Below are 21924 nucleotides of genomic sequence, written 5' to 3' on the forward strand. Positions count from 1 at the left end.
CAATTGTTGAAACTATTTGTGTCTAGAGGAGAATTCATAAAACTTATTTGTAAGTGCTATTAAACATTTGCTAAAACAACACCAAAAAGATAGTCCCAAATTCTGTGCAGTTGTAAACATCTGTGAACCCTTTTTCTGTCAGAAGAAACACAGGGCTAGAATGAACAACTTTCAAATTTACTGGATAGTACCCAGTTTTTGGCCCAACACCTGCAGACATTGCTTGACTGAGACAATAGGTATATATTACAGCCCAAATAGGTATCTGATCTTCCACAGTTGCTGACTGTGGGGAAGAACTTTTGTACATTAGACAACGGCTCTGCAGCACACTCCAAAAACTGGTCCTTGCAAATAATCATTCTGACATGAATGTAGTTACATGTACCAGACTTGACAGACTACTCAGGTAATTACATCAGGAGGTTTGTAAGTTACTGGCCTGCACAACAGTTCACATGTTAAAGACCCCCCGTGCTAGTCTTCAGTGCAGGAAAACACTGTCACTGACTTAACAGACATTGTGTCCTTGGTATCCCAGTACAATGATGGGATCAAGACCCACACTTTGCCTGTATTAACCATAGGCACCATACTATGTTCTAATTACGTGGTGACATTCACTGCACGTGACACCCAGCAGCATCCACTCAGATGAGTTACTTGCTGCACGCAAACACTGAGCAGGGCCATTTCACACAATGAGCCCGGACACATCAATCAGCAATATGCATCACTTGGACCACCTTGGAACTTGTCAAATATCAGCCAACACACCACATACTGGGCTACATGTCCTTCATGGGCATTGGCAATGCAGTCCTTCCAGTCACCTGCATGCATGCCTACAAACAAACCTACACATCAGACCCCACCTGCCATTTGTGGCCAGAAAACATGCCACTCTACATCCACACGGCACATTAAAATTACCTATCAGTATGGGCACAGCTGACCATAGGGTTCTTACCAGACTCGTAACAGTACTTTATGTATCAGGAACTGAGACCAGCACATATATGCGCAGTACGAAGTTATTTCCCAAATCAGACACCAGCGACTAAACCCGGGATAGACCCCCGGCTCTGCATCCCCAGTGGCGCGCTGGGATGCGCTGAACACACGGGATCCATACGCGCCTGCACACGCTCGGCTGGGCACTACTGTACCTTATTGGATGCGGTGAGCTGGGTGCCCGAGTACTGCACAACGAGAAGGAACTCATTGCCATCATCGAGAAAGTTGGTCAGCTCCGGACGGGAATGGAGCCCCGCGGCCGGGGTAGCGGAACCCACAGCTGGATCCAGTCCGAAGAAGTTAGCAGCCGTGGCTGAAATAAAGCGCTTCCTCTTGTCTCCCTCCCCGGCCATGCTGGCAGGACGCAGCCCCGCCGCCCCGGGTACGATCAAGGCGTGGGTAAACCCAGAACCCCACGGGAGCTACATGGAGGTCTGATGGAAGACCCAAAGGGCGGCCGGCGCCAAGCACGGCGGCTCACGCCGGGGTACGAGGAGAGGCCCGAGGCCTCCCGGCGTCCCTGCGTTGCCAGGACCCGTCACTATGGTGACTGAAAATGGCGGCCCCGGCGCGCTCGCGAGAGTGATCCGGGTGGCTACAGGCAAAAACTGCGCCGCTACAGCGGCCAGGGAGAAGACGACGCTCGACACGCTCGGTAATCGGCAGCCATGCCAGGATGAGCGAGGGGAGGGGCGGGGCGAGGATGAGTGACGGGAGGGGAGGGGCGGGGCTGAGCCCTACCGGCGTGACTCGCCCGCCTCCCAGCACGGTGTGGAACTCTGCCGGCCGTTGCTGCGATTTTCGTCTCGGAGTCGTGAAAGCATCTCTCCTGCCATGGGCTGCATTACGGAGCACCGAAGTACTTGGGATACTTCCCTCGCCCCCCCGACCTATTCCGTTACCGATCAGCTTCCGAATCAGTGTTTCACGGGACCGCGCTGCTATTGTACCACACGACGGGGAGAGACGGCTGCCCCCACTGCCGCACACCCGGCCCCGAGAAGCGGTGGGCAAGTGCTACGGCCTTTCAGACACCGGCCAGTAGTTGCAGGCAGACGCGGAAGGTTGTGGTTGCTCCTGGCTGAGGGGCACCCACCCCACAGCCTCCGGCTTCTCGAGTTAGACTGGACCTTGAGGGCAGAGGCAGGCAGCGTGGGACAGCTGGAAATAAGCCGCTCTGAGCATGCAGCAGCAACACCAGCAACTAACACCACAGAATAAATCTGAATCACAATGAACCGCAGCCACGTTCATGCTTCATGCCAGGAGCCCAGCAGTGACCTGGCCGGTCCTTGTGGTTTACAGGGTTTCATTAGTCAGTGCTTTAGCTCTCTGTCACTCAATGTTTGCCAATGCCTTCAATTTCCTCAAACTGACAGAGTCTTTATGGTGAAATCCCATCTCTTTTTGGCCCCAGATAACACATTGCATTAGGTTGGAAGAGACCCTCAAAGGTCATCTTGTCCAATGCCCCTGCAGTGAGCAGGGGCATCTCCAACTAGATCAGGTTGTTCCAGGTCCCATCAAGTTTGACTCTCAACATCTCCAGGGATGGGGCCTCCACCACAGCTCTGAATACCCTGATCCATTATTTCACTAGCCTCATTGTGGAGAACTCCCTCCTTATGTCGAACCTAAATCTACCTATGCTACATGCTTTTCTAAAAGGTCTTCCTAGCCTTCCTGCAGGTCCTCTTCAGATATTGAAATGCTACTATAAGGTGTCCCCAGAGTCTTTTCCTCTCCAGGCTGAACAACCCAAACTCTCCCAGCCTGTCTTTGTAAGAAGAGGTGCTCCAGTCCACTGGTCATCTTTGGGGCCCTATTCTGGACCACACAATCACAGAGTGGTAGGACTTGGAAGGGACCTCTGGAGATCAGTCAAAACCCCCTGCCAGAACAGGATTGCCTAACAGATCACATAGAATCACATCAGGCAGGTCTCAAAAGTCTCCAGAGACTCCACCACCTCTCTGGACAGCCTGTTCCAGTGCTCTGCCACCCTCAAAATAAAGATGTTCCTTCTCATCTTTAGATGCAACTTCCTATGTTCAAGTTTATGCCCATTACCTCTTGTCCTCTCACCAGACTACTGAGAAGAGTCTGTCCCCATCTTCCCAACACCCATCCCTAATATATTTCTAAGTATTAGTAAGATCCCCTCAGCCTCCTCTTCTCCAAGATAAAGAGACCCAGCTCTCGCAGCCTTTCTTCATATAATAGGAAAGCACTCCAGCAGGTCCATGTTCTTCCTGTGCTGAGAACTCCAGAACTAGACACAGCACTCCAAGTGAGGTCTCACCAGAACAGTGGCAGAATCACCTCTCTCAATGTGATTTGCCCTCTGGGCTGCAAGTGCATGTTTCTGGCTCATAACCAGCTTTTCATCCACCAGCACCCCCAATTCCTTTTCTGCAGGGCTGCTCTCAGTCTCATCATCCCCCCAGCCTGCACTGATAATGAAGACTGCCCTGAGCCTGGTGCAGTACCTTGCACTTTATTGGGTTCTTCTGCCTTGTCCTCCAGCGACACCACACCAGTCGCAGATGCTACCCACACGAAGCAGTTTTCCACAAGCAGACAACGCAGCCTCATGCCAGCCAGCCGTCGGCTTGTCCCGCGGGTTCACCACCCGGCAGCATGCCCAGTGGTTCACGCTAGACCCGCGCCGCCCGAGGGGCACTCATTTTATGTCACTATGTCACACCCACTCTTCTGGGTGCTCGAGCTCCCTTCCAGCACCATTACCCAGCCTTAGAGCCACCCGCTCGGACAAACGGCCCCAAGAGCTGGCCGGCCCAGCGGCGGGCCTCCCCGACTGACTGGCCGAACCCCAGCAACGTCCCACAGCCCAGCAGCTTCGCGGAGGAGGCTGCGAAGTACACGTGCAGCGTGACGGGGCGGGGCCTCACGGCGGGAAGGGCGCGAACCTAGCTCCTCCCACTCTGACGGAGGGGCCCCGACGGCGGGCCCGCCCCCGTGGTATTGTCACTTCCTGCCCAGCGGTGTCTGTGTCCGGGTCGCTTGCCGTTCCCTGAGCCGCCGCTACCGCCCGGTTCCCCACTCCCACCCCGGGCGCGCTCCTGGGACCGGTGCGGCGGTGGGACGTGCCCGTGCGGCGAGCCGGGGTGGGACAGGGCCCGGCGGGGATAGGGAGGAGTTGAACGGGTCAGGGCTTCTGCAATCTCCTCGTCGCCGGTCTCGGGAGGCGCCGGCGGCCGGGGGGCACTGAGCCCTTGGGGGGCCTCGGCTGCGGGCCCCGGCAGCGGGGCGGGCCCCACCCCGAGGCAGGACGATGCCAGTGAAAAAGAAGAGGAAGTCCTCGGGGTCGGCGGCGGCAGCGGCGGCAGATGATGCTGGCCTCAAGAAATGTAAACTCGGCAGGTACCGTCTGGTAGAAGCGTGCTGGACGGGGCAGGCCCAGCAGGGCTATTGCTGCTGTCACATCCTGGGCGTGCGGTCGTGGGGGTCTGACTCCACCGTGGACGGTGGGTCCCTGCCGGCCCCGGCCGTGCGGCGGCTCCGCACCGCGTGCCCCTGAGCTGCGACATTCCTTTGTGCGGCGGCCGCGGGCCCGGGGGGCTTGCACCGGGGCGGTGGGCACGGTGAGGCTGTGCGGGGCTCCACCGGCTCCGCGCGGTGCCTCTGTCGTGCTGGTGGGCCTGTGTTCGGCTGCTGAGCATGTCCCACTGGCAGGGTGTGCTGGTGTGGGTTGCCGCGTCTGTGTTCGGCTTGTTCATACACGGGAGAAACGCTACAGAGCTGCTCCCGCTCCCCCCTGCTGGTTTTACCTTTCGCTGTACCAGATGGGCCAGTTGCAGCATTTGCCTTCACAGTCATTCTAACTTCTTGGTTGGGCTGGGAAGCTCTCCTCCTTAGTGTCTACGTTAGATGTTCTTCTTTTTCATCTTTTTTTTTTCCCCCCCTAGTGAAGTCGAAGGAGGTCAGCACAGTCAAAGCAAAATCAGGAAAGGTTTTTCTAACAAATACAGGGCTCTGAAACATCTAGTTCATTAACTGCCATGAAAAAACACTTAGGCCATGACAGTCAAAAAACTACATATCAGTATGATATGGCAGGACCTTACAGTGTGGCTTCCCTAAAGTAACTGTGTCTTGATCTACTAGACCTTGCTAAGTATGTCAGTAAACCAGCAGTTATGAAAAAGATCCTGAGGACATAAAATACAAAGGACTTACAAAATCAGCACTACCAGGAACAGCTATTGCAAGAACCTGTGGCATGTGGCCTTTCTCATAGGTTGACCAAACTTGAGCGTAGACGTACCCAGGCTTTTATTTTGTTTTGTTCAGAGCTCACTTTCTGTGGTCATTTTTTATTTAGTTTCACTCTAAATTTATTCATAGGCAGTTAATAACAGTTCTTGTATCACAGTATCACCAAGGTTGGAAGAGACCTCAAAGATCACCAAGTCCAACCTGTCACCACAGATCTCATGACTAGACCATGGCACCAAGTGCCACATCCAATCCCCTCTTGAACACCTCCAGGGATGGTGACTCCACCACCTCCCTGGGCAGCACATTCCAATGCTTGCACTACCTTTTATATAAGACTTCTCCCTCTTGGTTCTGTCTTGCAGGGTATTTGGAGCGAGCGCTTGTGCTGTCTCATACTTTATTTTATTAAACAAGCTAATTTCTTCTGGTTTGTAATACCTATTTTCAGTTTCTTTGCTTATCATAGCTCTTCTCTGCAGCTGTTCCAGTTTCAGTTCATCTTTCTTGAGCACTGCTGGCCAAAATTTTATAGTCTGACTTTAGGATCTTTTACTTAAAAAAATCTTCAGAAAGCTTCTAAAGGACCATACAGGATGGTTGTAGTTGTTGGGCAGAAGCTGTGAGGATGAGTTCTCATTTTCATATCTGATCACAAAGTGTTAGCTACACGAGCATTTTTGACATGGAATTCTTCCATATGAATATATTGATAATATTCTTCAAAAATAAACTAGTGATTACAAATGGATATCTGTTAACCTGGATAAAACCAGCAAGCAATAACATACTGTATGGCTCTGATTCTTTTGGGTGACCTGCATCATTAACAGCAATTTACTGGATGTTTATTGGTACTACACCTCTAAATCCAGCTTTCAGCACATAAGGCTTCATTTTGGAGAGCATTGCTTTCTTTTCCAGTGAAGCTTAAAGAGATATATGGGGGATTAAGTTGTTCATCATCTCTCATAATTGAGCTATTCTTCTCCAACTTTGTTTTCAGTTGAAAATTGCAGTGTGGGAGCTGCATAATTTTAAATCCTCTTACAATTAACTTCCACCTCATTCTTAAAAATAATCTTAGCTCATTCTAAAAGTCTGTGCATTGAAGAGGTGCTGCAATTCCTTACTGACTGAAGTCATTGCTGTTTTTACTGGAAGAAACAAGTTCTTCTATGAGTTCTTTCAAAGAATGATAAATTATGAATTTCACTTCTGGGCAAACTGGGTTGTGTGTCACATAATGAAGACAATGCTGGGGGGGGGAGCTGTGTATGGTGAGCAGTTTTAGTCTTACCAGAGGTTGCATATTACTGTTCTGATATGTGTACCAAACATCTGTAGCATTTACAGGTATTTAGTTACATATTTAATGTAAACAAATTGAGTTTTCTTCCCAGATTTGGATGCTTAACTATAAATAGCCTAACTTTTAAATATGTCAAACTCTGCAGCTTCTGTTGACCTAAATGAGATCTGTGCATATGTAGCACTCTTGAAGATCATGCTGCTTATTAGAGGCCTAATTTTAAATGTCTGTGTAAATATGAGTAGATAATAAGGTGTTTGAATTAGTGAGTAGTAATATTTTGACCATCTGTGTGTGGGGTTTTTTTTGTCTAACATCTACAAGATAACAGTAGCCTTGCATTTCAGAAGTAATAGTTGCAATAATTTATTGCTTTGAGAGGGTCATATTTCAAGGTAATTTTATGTTCCCCAACTGTTGAAATTGGGTGACAGACATTGCTGTTTAACAAATTCAGCTTCGTTGTTGGTGTGTATTGACTTCATGAAACAGTTTAAATAGTTTGCTCTAATAATAAACAATTTGGGACTTAAGTTATTTCCCATTTCTCATGTTAAAATAACACTCATCATTCTTGTGTTTTTCTAAGCTATTGCAGATCACAAGCCTCTGGTAAAGTAATAAGTGGAGAAGAACATTTTTCAAGCAAAAAGTGCCTGGCTTGGTTTTATGAATATGCAGGTAATGTGCAATGAATTAATATTTGAAGCTATATGGCATTGTTTAAAACAAGCAAATGCTATTTGTGCTTTGCCTTTCTTTTCATGCCAATATAGACATAAAAAAATATGTCCATATTTGCTTCTATGTAGCATGTACTTGGATTAGTATAGCATTTCCCATTGCCTTGTCAGTGCTTGTTCTCTTTCTTTATGCTTTATAACTTACCATGGCATTCTTTAAAATGAAGTAACTGATGTTTGACAGTATGCTGTTGAACCAGGGTATACTGAATGATTCTGCTCCTTGATTTGAAGTGGACATTTAGAAGTCAGGACACTGAGAGATATCATAGAATGGCTTAGTTTGGAAGGGACCTTTTCCACTCCAACCTTCTGGCCATGGGCAGGGATGCCTATCAGTTAGATTCAGCTGCTCAAGGCCTCATCCAAATTGGCCTTGAACACCTCCAGGGAGAACTCCCACAACCCTTGTACTGAAGAACTAAACCTACTCTTCCTCAGTGTAAAACCATTTACACTTGTTACCCTTGTCCTGTAGCTAGATACCCTTTTGAAAAGTCCCTCTCCATCCTTCCTGTAGGATCCCTTCAGGTATTGGAAGGTTATAAGGTCCCTCTGGAGTCTCCTCTAGGCTGAACAACCCCAGCTTCCTCATCCTGTCCTCATACCAGAGGTGTTCCGGGCCTTGGATTATCTTTCTGGCCCTCCTCTGGACTGGCTCCAACATCTCTGTGTTCTTGTTGTGATGGGGAGATCAGAACTGAATGCAGGTCTCACAAGAGCAGAGTAAAGAGGAAGAATCCCCTCTCTTGACCTGCTGGCCACACTCCTCTCAATGCAGCTTACGATAGAATTTGCCTGCTGGGCAGTGTGAGCACACTGCTAGCTTATGTTGAGGTTCTCATCAATCATTACCCCCCAAGTCTCTTTCTTCAGAGCATATTTTACATGGAAGCTTATTTGCCTGACTAGATTTTGTATGCCGTCAAACTGGAAGGACAATGACCCCACCTGGAGTACTGTGTCCAATTCTGGAGCCTCTGTTACTAGAAACATAGGGACATGCTGGACCTTGTCCAGAGAAGGGCCATGAGGATGATCAGAGGCCTGAGCACTTCTCCTATGAAAACAGACTGAGAGAGTTGGGATTGTTCAGTCTGGGGAAGAGAAGGCTCTGAGGAGACCTTATTGTGGCCTTCCAGTATCTGAAGTATCCAGGCCTTCAAGAAAGCTTGTGAGGGACTTTTTAGGATGTCAGGTAGTGATAGGACTAAGGCAAATGGATCCAAGCTGGAGGAGGGGAGTTTCAGATTAGATGTTAGGAAGAAGTTCCTCACCAGGAGGGTGGTGAGACACTGGAACAGATTGCCAAAGGAGGTGGTGGAAGCCCCATCCCTGGAAGTTTTTAAGGTCAGGCTGGATGTGGCTCTGGTCAACCTGATCTGGTGGAAAGTGTCCCTGTCCACAGAAGCAGGATTGGAACTAGGTGATCCCTTGAGGTCCCTTCCAATCCTGACAATTCTATGATTCTACAAAATAGTTTGTGACTTAAGCCTCTTCTTTCTCTATTTTACAAAATAAAATCTACTCTCATACTGTTTCTCCTATCTGAGAATGTGTGACAGAATGGCAGAATGACAGGGATTGGATGGAACCTCTGGATATGATCTAGTCCAGCTTCCATGCAAGAGCAGGTTCACTTGCATCAGGTTGCACAGGACAGTGTCCACGTAGCTTTCAAATGATTCCAGAGATGCAGACTCCACCACCTCTCTGGGAAGCCTGTTCAGTGTTCTACCACCCTCAGAGAAGTTAGATGGAACTTGCTATATTCAAATTCGTGCCCATTACCTCTTGTCCTGTCACTGGCAACCACTGAAAAAAGACTGGCCTCATCCTTCCGATTCCCACCCTGTAAGTATCCCCCTCAGCCATCTCTAGGCTAAAAAACCCCAAGTCCCTCACCCTTTCTTCACAAGAAAGATGTTCTGGTGTCCTAATCATCTTTGTAGCTCTGAGGATGCCTGAGGGCAAGCTCGCATGACTAGCCCCTTCTGGTTAGCAGCTCTCTTCTCACACTGGCACCTAAACTCTACAGGGACTTTGTCATATGGGGAAAAAATAATTATAGTAGTGCTGCTAACATTTTTTTATCTACTAAATAACAATTATTTCATCCAAAAGTCTTTAGAATTAGCCTCTTCCAAATAAATTACAATTGCTGTCCGAGTAATAGTTGCTTTTAGTGAATGCAGTGTATTTAGCAGAATTTATTAGACCCTTACTGCCATTTATTTACCAATTACATGGTTAGAAATTAAGGTTCTATACACAGTTACTATTTTTTTGTCACCACTTGAAGTCCATCATAATTGGTGGGTGATAGAAACACATTAATTGTCCAGTTCTCAGTATGAAATGAGCTGATGATTTATCTGCCAGCAATTGGCTTGAGTATGTTTATCAGCAGTGATGTTTTTCTTGCAGTCTCTCCACAGTAATGAACTACTCCTGAGTCTTGTAATTTGCTTTAATGCAGATTTGAGGCATGCTTCTTTTAGTGTGCGTAATCTGTTCTGAGGAAAGTAACAATTCTCAGTTTATTTTCTTCTGATAAAAGTATGCACAGGCACATTTAACTTCTGTAAGGCCTGTAAATGTGGGGTTTGTTGTTGAGTCAAGCACTTAGTGTAGGAGGTTATATTTTATTAGTTAACTAGTAACCAAAATATGTTATATTTCTAGTCTAAAATAGAATTCCTGTGAAATTAAGCACCATAGAAGATTAAATGTTTCCATTAAGAAGAGAAAATCATATGCATACACACATGTGTATCTATGAATTATACATCTGATTTCTGGGCCAAAACCATATTCAGTTTTATGTTTTTATACTTGCTACCAGTGAACTCTTGTATGTGTTTCCCTTTGTAACTTGAACTCGCAGGTTTTTCAACACATTCCACATAAGGGCTTTTCAAATCCAGATGGCAGTGTTTAGCATTGCTTACCTAGGCAAAATGTTCTTCGCAGCGTTTTTCAGGAAGTAGGGTTCATGATCTCAAGTACCAGTTGCATTTTATTTTCCTGAAGAGTAGCCATTCTCACAAGTTTTTAATGACTGTGTTTCATCTCACAATATGTCATTTAAAGTACGTTTTCTAAATTCTGAAAAGGAATTCTGCTTACAGTAACAGTGGTGGATATGGATGAAGTGGAGACAGGTGTCATCAAAGGGAAGGGAAAAGAAAGAATGAAAAGAGACTCTTCTGTTGATGTATAAAAGGCAAAAATTACCAAAACATTAGAAAGAGAATTAGCCAGGTTGGAAAAGACCTTCGAGATCAAGTCCAACCTATCACACAGCACCATCTAATCTGCTCAACCATGGCACTAAGCACCCCATCCAGTCTCTTCTTAAACACTTCCAGAGATGGTGACTCCACCACCTCCCTGAGCAGCACATTCCAATGGCCAATCTCTCTTTCTGTGAAGAACTTCTTCCTAACATCCAGCCTAAACCTCCCCTGGTGCAGCTTGAGACTGTGTCCTCTTGTTCTGGTGCTGGTTGCCGGGGAGAAGAGACCAACCCCCACCTGGCTACAACCTCCCTTCAGGTAGTTGTAGACAGCATTAAGGTCTCCCCTGAGCCTCCTCTTCTCCAGGCTAAGCAACCTCAGCCTCTCCTCCTAGGGCTTGTGCTCCAAACCCCTCCCCAGCTTTGTTGCCCTTCTCTGGACACGTTCCAGCAACTCAACATCTTTCCTAAACTGAGGGACCCAGAACTGGACACAGGACTTAAGGTGTGGCCTAACCAGTGCTGAGTACAGGGGCACAATGACTTCCCTGCTCCTGCTGGCCACATTATTCCTGATCCAGGCCAGGATGCCATTGGCCTTCTTCGCCACCTGGGCACTCTGCTGGCTCATGTTCAGCCTACTGTCAACCAGTACCCCCAGGTCCCTTTCTGCCTGGCCGTTCTCCAGCTACTCTGCCCCCAGCCTGTAGCACTGCATGGGGTTGTTGTGGCCAATGTGTAGAACCTGGCACTTAGATGTGTTAAATCTCATGCCCTTGTACTCTGCCCATCTGTCCAGCCTGTCAGGGTCCCTCTGCAGAGCCCTCCTGCCTGCTGCACCCAGCTTGGCGTCATCTGCAAACTTACTGATGAGGGACTCAATCCTCTCATCCAGATCAATGGGAAAGACAGTGGAGTTATTTTTTTTAAAACCTGCACATACCCACACTCAGATAGCTTGTCTGCTGTTGTGGGAAGGCAGTGCACAGCAAGAAAATTTCTGATGTAGTTGTGCTTTCATACTAAACATGTAATATACGTTGTCTCCATGTTGCAGTTGACAGAATGGTTCTAGCATACAAGCTACTTAGTAGGGTAATACAGTGCTTTTAAGTATAGTTTGCATGCAGTATAGTCAAGTTATTGTTGTGTGCAACCTTTGTGAGCAGTGAACGTTGCTTAAATTTCAGTCTCATTTCTTTCTGGTTTTGAAGGTCCTGATGAAGTTGTGGGGCCTGAAGGAATGGAAAAGTTCTGTGAAGACATTGGTGTTGAGCCTGAAAATGTAGGTTTCTTGCACAATGCTGAGAACACTTTAAGAAACTTTAAACACTTGAAACTTCTGTGTAAAACTCTATTTCAGTCAACGGAGTTTTTATCTTCCTTCTTGCAGGAGCTGCTCTAAGAAATTTTAGTGTCATAGTATCAGTCAGGGTTGGAAGGGACCACAAGGATCATCTAGTTCCAACCCCCCTGCCATGGGCAGGGACACCCCACACTAGATCAGGCTGGCCAGAGCCTCAGCCAGCTTGGGCTTAAACACCTCCAGGGGCAGGGCCTCAACCACCTCCCTGGACAATCCATTCCAGGGCTTCACCACTCTCATGGTGAAGAACTTCTTCCTCATGTCCAGACTGAATCTCCCCACCTCCAGCTTCATTCCATTCCCCCTAGTCCTATCACTACCTGATACCCTGAGAAGTCCCTCCCCTGCCTTCTTGTAGGCCCCCTTCAGATACTGGAAGGCCACAATTAGGTCACCTCGGAGCCTTCTCTTCTCCAGACTGAACAGCCCCAACTCTTTCAGTCTGTCCTCACAGGAGAGGTGCTCCAGCCCTCTGCTCATTCTCATGGCCCTTCTCTGGACACCTTCCAGCACCTCCATATCCCTCTTGTAATAGGGGCTCCAGAACTGGATGCAGTACTCCAGGTGGGGTCTCACCAGAGCTGAGTAGAGGATTAGCTGAATACATTGATTATACATATCTGTGAGATCCTTTTTTTTTGTCTGTTTTGTTATAGAGATACTTCATTTTCAGAAATTGAAATTAAGAGAAAGCTTGCACATTGCTTAAGCAGTAGCAAATACAAAGTGTAAGCATGTACAACAATTGCTGAAATGTTTGAATCCTTACAGCTTTCTTCTTAGACACCTACAAATGGGCCTTTTCTTATGTACTGACTTTTTTTCTCCCCTTCTTTGTTTGTTTCCACTCCTTAGATTATTATGTTAGTTTTAGCCTGGAAACTAGAGGCTGAAAGCATGGGATTTTTTACCAAGGAAGAATGGTTAAAAGGAATGACCTCATTACAGTAAGAATATTTTTTACATATATAGTAGAATGTTCTAATTTTATGTTTGTGCCAGTAACTTAATGATTCTTGCCTCAGTTTATTGCGCATTGTCAGCAAGACACAGAAACGCTTGCTTTTCAGTCTTGCCTCAGTCAAGAGCTAGGAATGTCCACTGCTGTTCATCAAGTGAACCTGATGAGTTCACTCAAATGGTCATGTTATCTCTAACCCTAATAAGTCAGGTTTTATTAAAATACCATTTGAGTTAGCAGACACTAAGTAGATCTGGAGATACTATATCTCAGCACTAGAAATCCATAAAAACCTTTTAGGATACTAAGCTTTCTAGATGAGGACTGAAATGATAACAATTTTGGCTAGTGGTGTTATTTACTAGCTGCAGGTCAGGAGCATTGCTTATACCTTAAGATTTTTTTCAATTTATAAATAAACTTCTTGCTCCTGTTCCTAAAAGCTTTTGGTGAACTTCTGACTGAAGAGGTTGTTTCATTTGTAAAAGTAACTGCTTTTTTCAGGCATAGATCAGTTGTCACTGCTTGTTTCTTCTTCATTAAAATACTTACAGTACATGAAGGTCTTAAGGGTAACTTTTGCATTTAATCACAGTATAACTAAGGTTGGAAGAGACCCCAAGGATCATCAAGTCCAACCTGTCCCAACAGACCTCATGACTAGACCATGGCACCAAGTGCCACATCCAATCTCCCCTTGAACACCTCCAGGGATGGTGACTCCACCACCTCCCTAGGCAGCCCATTCCAATGACGAACGACTCGCTCAGTGAAGAACTTTTTCCTCACTTCGAGTCTAAACCTCCCCTGGCACAGCTTGAGACTGTGTCCTCTTGTTCTGGTGCTGGTTGCCTGGGAGAAGAGACCAACCCTTTCCTGTCTACAGCCACCTTTCAGGTAGTTGTAGAGGGCAATGAGGTCACCCCTGATCCTTCTCTTCTCCGTCTTCAAAACGTCAGGGAGCTACTGTTGCAGCTACAGCACGGTGGGTCTGATTTGACCCTTGGAGTTGGCCGAGTTGCCCTGTCAATTTTGAGTTGTTTTGGGCAATGATACTGGGCAGATAGCCCCTGTTATTCAAGACTATGGAGTAAGTGACTTACTCTGCACTCTGGTGCAAATGCTGTTTGATTTGAGATCAGGCTTCTGATAGACACCTCGATTGTTTTGTGACTATCAGAAGCTCTTAAATTTAGTAATACCTGAAGTGATTAAGTTGCCTGAAATTTCAGGATGACAGAGATTAAATTCTGGGTGCATCAATTTTTAGATGCAATGAATGGCTGTAATTTGTTCACTTCTCTTAAGTACTTAATTTTTATGCCCAAACTCAGGAGTTAGCCAGTCTATCAGAGTGAAAGCACCTAGCTGTATGGAATCAGAATGAAAGCACCTAGATGTATGGGATCAGGAAGCTCTTGAGAGCCAGTATTATAGATTGCTAGTCATGCTGTAAGTTAAATATGTTTAAGACAGAAAATATGGCACTAGTTTGCATTTTTATATAAACAGACTTATCACCAGAGGTCTTTGCTAAGCTTGAATCACTTAACCTGTATGTTTTGCTTCCCCTTGGTGTGGTCTAATAGCAGGCTGTAGACTGAGCAGCTGGGTGAAGCAGTGACAAGGAGTTCAGGATTTGTTGGCTTAAAAAGAGACTACAAATCCATAGAGTTGTGCTCTTTCTGCTTACTTGAAGGGAGGATTATATTATGGGATTCCATCTGTAATGGGGAAATCTAATTTGTCTCGAAAGGTTTGACATAAGTTTTGAAGGAGAAGAATTTTACACACTTTATTAAAGCAATGGAGTACCATTCTTACACAGCAGGTTTTCTTTTTACATTTTGGCATGGAGAAATGGCATTAAAATGTATTAAAAGCCCAGAGTGTGCTCTAACTCAGAGTCACCTTACAGAATCCTTACTTCAAAATGTATGAAATGTCACAGGAGATAATTGCATGAACCGTGTCCATCATCATGCAGTAGTGAGACACCTGAATGTGTGATTTATGTGCAAGAGCTGGATTTCTTAAACTCTTAGTACAAATTATAGAATCAATAAGGTTGGAAGAGACCTCAAAGATCATCAAGTCCAACCTGTCACCACAGACCTCATGACTAGACCATGGCACCAAGTGCCATGTCCAGTCCCCTCTAGAACACCTCCAGGGATGGTGACTCCACCACCTCTCTGGGCAGCCCATTCCAATGGCTAACAACTCTCTCAGTGAAGAACTTTCTCCTCACCTCAAGCCTAAATTTCCCCTGGTACAGCTTCAGACAGTGTCCTATTTCTGGTGCTGGTTGCCAGGGAGAAGAGACCAACCCCCTCCTGGCTACAACCTCCCTTCAGGTAGTTGTAGACAGCAATAAGGTCTCCCCTGAGTCTCCTCTTCTCCAGTCTTACTACAAAACTCCACTACAAATCTAGCTCAGTTGAGTGGAGCCTAAGGAATTACTCAGTTTGCCCTAAGACCTAGTGACTGGTCACCCAAATTGCTCTTACAGGTTGGCTGGCTAGACATGTGAATGGTAACACCTAAAGCTTAGATAGGTAAATCTAATCTGCAGTTAGGTGCCAACATTTGTGTGTTTGAATCCTGAAATGACATTCTTTTTGTGTGTGGTTGTGTATTATGCTGATGAAGTTTGCTCTTGAAAGAGGAGGAAGAAAACCAAGTATGTGATATGGTATGCATTGTCAAAATGAAGGTGGATCAAACACTAAGTAGCAGCTTATGAGACCTAAACTGCAAAAGTGAGGCTTCAAGTGTCTCATGTTGCCTTACCATATGTATGCCTTATATGTATGTGTGTTTATATAAGTGTGAAAGCTGAGTGCTTGAATCTAAATTAATCATCAGAGAGAAACAAGTACCTCTACTGGGCAATTTGTTTCACCTATTTTAAACACTACCTTAGGATGAAATGAATAGCCCTCAGGAAGCACCTGTTTATGTACCTTTGCTTTAAAGCCATTGGAGGGTGAATAACTTAGAGTTGAGCATTTAACTTTATGTATCCAAGTTAAAGGAGAAGCATAATTAAGTATTTGTCAGTTGTAGGCCTTGCAGACCTACAAAGAACAAGAATGAAGGTGAAGGAAAAAGGATTACAATTCATGATTTTATTAAACCCCATAGAAGCCATTGTGTGAAGTAGGCAAACACAAAGAATTTTGTGTGTGAGGAAGCGAGGCGTAAGCAGCTGTATTGTCTGAGTACTTCCTTCTGGCTGGTTTTTTTTAACCTTAGAATTTGAGCCAAATTTTACACTAAGTTGAGCTTTTTGGGGGAAAAAAAATATGAGTGACCAGGTAAAGGGGAAAGAGCTAAATTAGATTGTGGCTGAGGGAAAGACAAGGTCATGATCTCGTACTTTTAGGTACAAGAGAAGCCGCATGGGAGAGAAAGAGCGAAGTCATGTTTGCAGTTTCTTGCTGATTGCAGAATTGTTAGCAAAACAGCTTATTTGGGTTGGTTTTAATAACAGTCTAATAATAGCTGCTTTTTTTTTCCCCCACAAGCTTTTTGCTTGTTACTGACTTTCTGTTAATGTTTGTGAGGCTAACACAAAGTGGGGTGTAAATAACTTTCTTTTTTTATGCCAGTGTGGAAATTGGTGTATCAAGTCTCCTCCTGAGCACCTTCAATGAGGGTGACTCCACCACCTTCCCGGGCAGCCCATTCCAATGGGCAATCACGCTCTATGTGTAGAACTTCCTCCTAACCTCCCACCTAAACGTCCCCTGGCGCAGCTTGAGACTGTGTCCTTTTGTTCTGGTGCTGGTTGCCTGGGAGAAGTGACCAACCTCCACCTGTCTACTACCTTAAGGTAGTTGTAGAGAGCAATAAGGTCACTGTAAGAGTCTAAACTCCTGGTGTGACTCAACAAAGATAAAATCACTTGCTGCTTGCCCAGACAGTACCAATCCTGGATGCAAATCACCTTGCGATTGCTTCGTGATAACACTGGACTGCAGCTGGCCTATAACAATGACCCAAGGACCCAGCCATCACGCCTTCAAGACAGCTATCAGATACCCCCAGGAAGGGAGGGTGATGAGTCAGTGGACTCTCCACCTGTCTCCTGATGTGTGATAAGTGGGTAGGCAGGGAGATGGAGAGGAAGGAGGCGGAGGCCCCCCCCCACTCCATCCAGACCACTGTCCAAACTCACATGAATACACAGAAAGACTTCCTGGGGAACGATATCTGGATACTTATGATTTCCTGGCTCCTGAATTCCTGAGGGACAATGCTTGGACACATACCTAAGGACTAAAAACTGTATAAAAGACTTGACCACTACTGGCTCAGGGGGAAGAAAACCGCAGAGGAAGAAAACCGCAATGGAGGGAAGAAAAACGCAGAGAGAAAAACGCTGAAGGAGGACCATGCCGCTGAGAAGGAAGGAAGCAGACTGAACCCTCTCTCCATGTCCTCTACTCATGGAGCTGACCCACGCTGCCCAGAGGGACCTCATCTGTTCTCCAGCCAAAGCCTCAGCACCCTTTCTCTACAGACCCAGGCTGCCCAGAGGGACCACATCGCATCTCCAGCCAAAGCCTCAGCACAAACCCAGCACCTCATGCAGCACCTTTCCTCCGCAGACTCAAACTGTCTTGGGGTGGGTGAGGGGTGTGGTAATATGATTCCTTTCCTCTTCTCTCTCTCTCTCTTCTCTCTCTCCCTCTCTATCTTCTCCCTCTCCCCTTCTTATTTCCATTTTCCATTTTATGTATGTAATAAATAGTCTAGCTGTTGATATTTTGGCCTCGTTTGTGCCGATTAATTTCACAGCACGGGAATATTCAAAAGAACTAGTCTCCTTCCCTCTCCGGACCGAGACAGTCACCCCTGAGTCTCCTCTTCTCCAGGCTAAGCAACCCCAGCTCCCTCAGCCTCTCCTCATAGGGCTTGTGTTCCAAACCCCTCACCAACTTTGTTGTCCTTCTCTGGACATGCTGCAGCCCTCTTGGCCACCTGGGCACACTGCAGGCTCATGTTCAGCCTACCATCAACCAGCACCCCCAGGTCCCTCTCTGCCTGGCTGCTCTCCAGCCACTCTGACCCCAGCCTGTAGCACTGCATGGGGTTGCTGTGGCCAATGTGCAGAACTGCTGGGTTGGATGTGTTCAATCTCATGCTGTTGGACTCTGCCCATCTGTCCAGCCTGTCGAGGTCCCTCTGCAGAGCCTTTCTACCCTCCAGCAGATAACTCCTGCCCCCAGCTTGGTGTCATCAGCAAATTTACTGATGATGGACTCAATGCCCTCATCCAGACCATCAGTAAAGATGTTAAAGAGCATGGGGCCCAGTACTGATCCTTGGGGCACACCACTACTGACTGCTTGTGACTGAAAGATAAGCTAGTGCTGGGTGTGCATATAAATAGGAGAGTGTAGCATAAAAAGACTACTATTTGAGAAGTGAAGCAGATACTTTGTGTTATGTTGCTGATAACATCTGTTTTTCAATGGCTTCCAGAAGCCAGGAATTCATCGTTTTGGTAAGCTGCACATGTTGAGCATGTTCAGTGTTCTGTAAGTCACTTTCATAGTATTGCTGCTGTACATCTGATGGTTGATTGCATTTTGATTTATTTTAATTTTTTTTTTATGTTTACTAGGAACTTTTTCCTTGCCCACATACTTTGCTTTGAACTTTTAATGTGTTTCCTCTATTTTAAGGTGTGACTGTACAGAAAAATTACAGAACAAATTTGACTTCTTGCGGTCGCAACTGAATGACATTTCATCCTTTAAGAATATCTACAGATATGCCTTTGATTTTGCAAGGGTAAGACTACTGGAATGGTAGAGAAGTTCTTGTTTGAATTATTCAGTGAGTTTGCAATTGAGTAACTTCTGTGCTTTTTTTTTTTATTCCACCTTAGGATAAAGACCAGCGAAGTCTCGATATTGATACTGCAAAATCCATGCTAGCTCTTCTGCTTGGAAGAACTTGGCCACTGTTTTCAGTATTTTATCAATACCTGGAGGTACAGCTTTCCTTGACTTTTTAAATGAAGACATAACAGTTGAGCTATTCTATGAAAAGGTTTCAGTTTGTGCTGTTTAAGAACATATCCATATTGCTTCTCTACCCTTGCTCAATGTGCTCATGAAACAGTGATTCTTGTATGCATCACAGATTTTCCCCCTCTTTGCCCCATTCCCCTTCTCTTATCAAAAACAATTAAAATTCTCTCTTCATTAGATTACAAAAGCAAATTAAACTTTCAATAATAGAGCCCCAGTAGTCTCTGCTGCTATGCTGAATTTCAAGTTTGGTTTATACAGAATACAATATGGAAGTACCTTGAGCCCTGTTTGTCTCTCTAATATTTTGTTCAGCTCAGCTGCAAGTGACTTAGTGACCTGATTTTTGTGTAGACTGTGGAGAATGCTAGGCTAGAGACTATTTCCTGGCTTCAAATCCATATGAATAGAATAGCATAGAATTAACCAGGTTGGAAAAGACCTTTGAGATCAAGTCCAACCTATCACCCAACACCATCTAATCAACTAAACCACAGCACCAAGTGCCTCATCCAGTCCTGTTTTAAACACCTCCTGTGATGGCGACTCCACCACCTCCCTAGGCAGCCCATTCCAATGGCGAATCACTCTTTCTGGGAAGAACTTTCTCCTCACCTCGAGCCTAAACCTCCCCTGGTGCAGCTTGAGACTGTGTCCTCTTGTTCTGGTGCTGGTTGCCTGGGAGAAGAGACCAACCCCCACCTGGCTACAAACCTCCCTTCAGGTAGTTGTAGAGAGCAATAAGGTCTCCACTGCAAAGTAGATGTCCTTATACTGTATGGCATTCTAGAGGAAAGAAGATTTTTGTAATCTTTCATTCTGGAAATGCATTTGAGCTAGACATGCCCCACTCCTGGATTAGAAGAGTGCTGTGTTCCTGATGCCCTGGTTATTTCAGTTTTGCTCTGGTCTTTCAAGAAGCCATTTTTTGTAGTTTCAGAACTAAGAAATACGCGAATTCACAGTTTGTTTTTTTAATGGAAGCCCAAGGAAATAGTGGCTATTGTTGCACATTGAGTTGTTTGTTCAGAAATGACTGCATCAAAAAATGAGAGATGAGGTACAGCATTACCAAAGGTCACTTGACATTTTAATGTTTCCCTAGCAATCGAAGTACAGAGTTATGAACAAGGATCAGTGGTACAATGTGCTAGAGTTCAGCAGAACTGTCCACGCAGATCTTAGCAACTATGATGAAGATGGTGCATGTAAGTATTCATAAATATTTAGTGCATTCAATTATTTGTGTTTTCAATTTGTGTAAAACAAATGTCTGTAACAGAAACAATACTGTAAGGTAGAAAATGTTTCACCTCCAAAGATGCATAGGAAAAGTGTCAATCTTCAGATTAATTATCTGCAGATATTAATTGCAGTAGTATGGAGTGGGTATGTATGTATGCAGGGGTATGACTGTTTAGTTGAGGATCTAGGGAAGCTGTTTGCTGCATGAAACTAGAGACTTTCAAATGGAGGTATAAATAGCAAGCTCTCATTTTGTGTATTTGTAATAAGCTCTGGTTTAACTGTGAAGTAGCATAGCTGCTGGTGCTTGAGTCTGCACTCTATACTTGGCTGACAGTCAGTCATACTATGACCAAACTTCATTAAGCATCTCATTTTGCTCCTTGTCCTAATTATATGCAATTTTGAAAGCTTCAAGAGGTACTTGGTCGTGTTGATTTACCATATGACTTTATGCTTCCTGTTCATTGCAGTACACTTGTCAGATGTCAGGAGCAGTTTTTTCATAGTCCTGTGTGGTGCTGAATAGAATAGAATAGACCAGGTTGGAAGAGACCTTCAAGATCATGGCATCCAACACCATCTAATCAACTAAACCATGGCACCAAGCACCCCATCCAGTCTCCTCCTAAATACCTCCAGTGATGGTGACTCCACCACCTCCCTGGGCAGCCCATTCCAATGACCAATCACACTCTCTATGAAGAATTTCTTCCTAACATCCAGTCTAAACTTCCCCTGGCACAGCTTGAGACTGTGTTCTCTCTTTGTGCACATTTTCCCACCTTTAGACTGAGAATTGTAGTCTTCTTTGAGTCTTAATAAGTATTTGATTGTAGGATTGACATGTATGTTGCCTGGACCTTCATACTTGGAGGGAGGATATGTAAAAGACACGGGTAAATATAACTTCACCTTTCATCCCTTTGCAGGGCCTGTACTTCTGGACGAGTTTGTTGAATGGCAGAAGGTTCGTCAAGCGTCATAGCGAGACTTCAAAAGAAAATGCAAAAGCTGTTTTTGTGCCCCTCTGTCCACAAACTAATGAGAAAAAGGATTGCATTTTCATTCTTAAGAAAGACTTTAAAAAGTAAATTTTTTTTTTTTCCTTTTTGAAGGAAAGTTTTCTTGTTACATGTGATATGGGCATTGAACCACACACCTCTTCTGAGACAATGAAAGTTGGGAGTTGTTGTTTTGAGTCTTATGTTTATAGCATTTATTTCCGAACAATAAAGATTCAGATTTGTGACAAAGGTCTAACAGTGAAGAATGTCCCTTGAGTGCGAGTGTGGTGTCTATTTTTAAAACCAAATCTTTTAAGAATTATCTTTCTCAGAAGTGCCCTTTGCTCTAAATTTTTGGAGACCTTAACAACGCTTACCTGGCACCGTTGCTTGCTGATGGCGTGACTGTCTTGCGTGACAAACGTTAGAAAGAATGACTGATTTATTTTTGTTGGAGCCCTGGATGGGAGTGTGCAAATCTGCATATTAAGTATTCATCATGGGTTGTGCCACACATCTCAGCTCCTTTTGGAGTTAAAGGCCTTAAACTACTTTTTGTTTGGCTGTTGTTTTTTTTTCCTTGATCAGTACCCACCCAGTGGCATGACATTTAGTGGCAGGCCCTTGTGGAGCAGGAAAGTGTGGAGCGTGTGGCTCTGAATGCAACGTGGCTGAAAACTAGTTGCCTGTACTTCAAATGGTAAACACAGATACTCTTGGCTACTGTAAGGCAGCTTCAAATTTGTACT

At 45.3% G+C, this 21924-nt stretch overlaps 2 protein-coding genes across 2 annotated transcripts in view; one reads left to right on the forward strand and one right to left on the reverse strand.

The window, feature by feature from the left end:
- DYNC2H1 (dynein cytoplasmic 2 heavy chain 1) overlaps positions 1-1370 on the reverse strand; it is a 180336-nt gene extending 178966 nt beyond the window's left edge. Inside the window, exon 1 of the mRNA XM_009896774.2 lies at positions 1170-1370. Coding sequence (XP_009895076.2) covers positions 1170-1370 — 201 coding nt within the window. The remainder of the gene's footprint in view (positions 1-1169) is intronic.
- A 2655-nt stretch (positions 1371-4025) lies between these two features.
- Positions 4026-21269, forward strand: DCUN1D5 (defective in cullin neddylation 1 domain containing 5). The gene is made up of 8 exons (XM_054164787.1): positions 4026-4401; positions 7158-7249; positions 11764-11834; positions 12771-12862; positions 18573-18681; positions 18779-18883; positions 20029-20131; positions 21101-21269. Exons 1-8 carry the CDS (start codon positions 4313-4315, stop codon positions 21154-21156), a joined length of 717 nt encoding a protein of 238 aa, XP_054020762.1. The 5' UTR covers positions 4026-4312; the 3' UTR covers positions 21157-21269.
- Positions 21270-21924: the final 655 nt, after the last annotated feature.

This window comes from Dryobates pubescens, chromosome 10, assembly GCF_014839835.1.
Source record: "Dryobates pubescens isolate bDryPub1 chromosome 10, bDryPub1.pri, whole genome shotgun sequence".
Lineage (NCBI taxonomy): Eukaryota > Metazoa > Chordata > Aves > Piciformes > Picidae > Dryobates > Dryobates pubescens.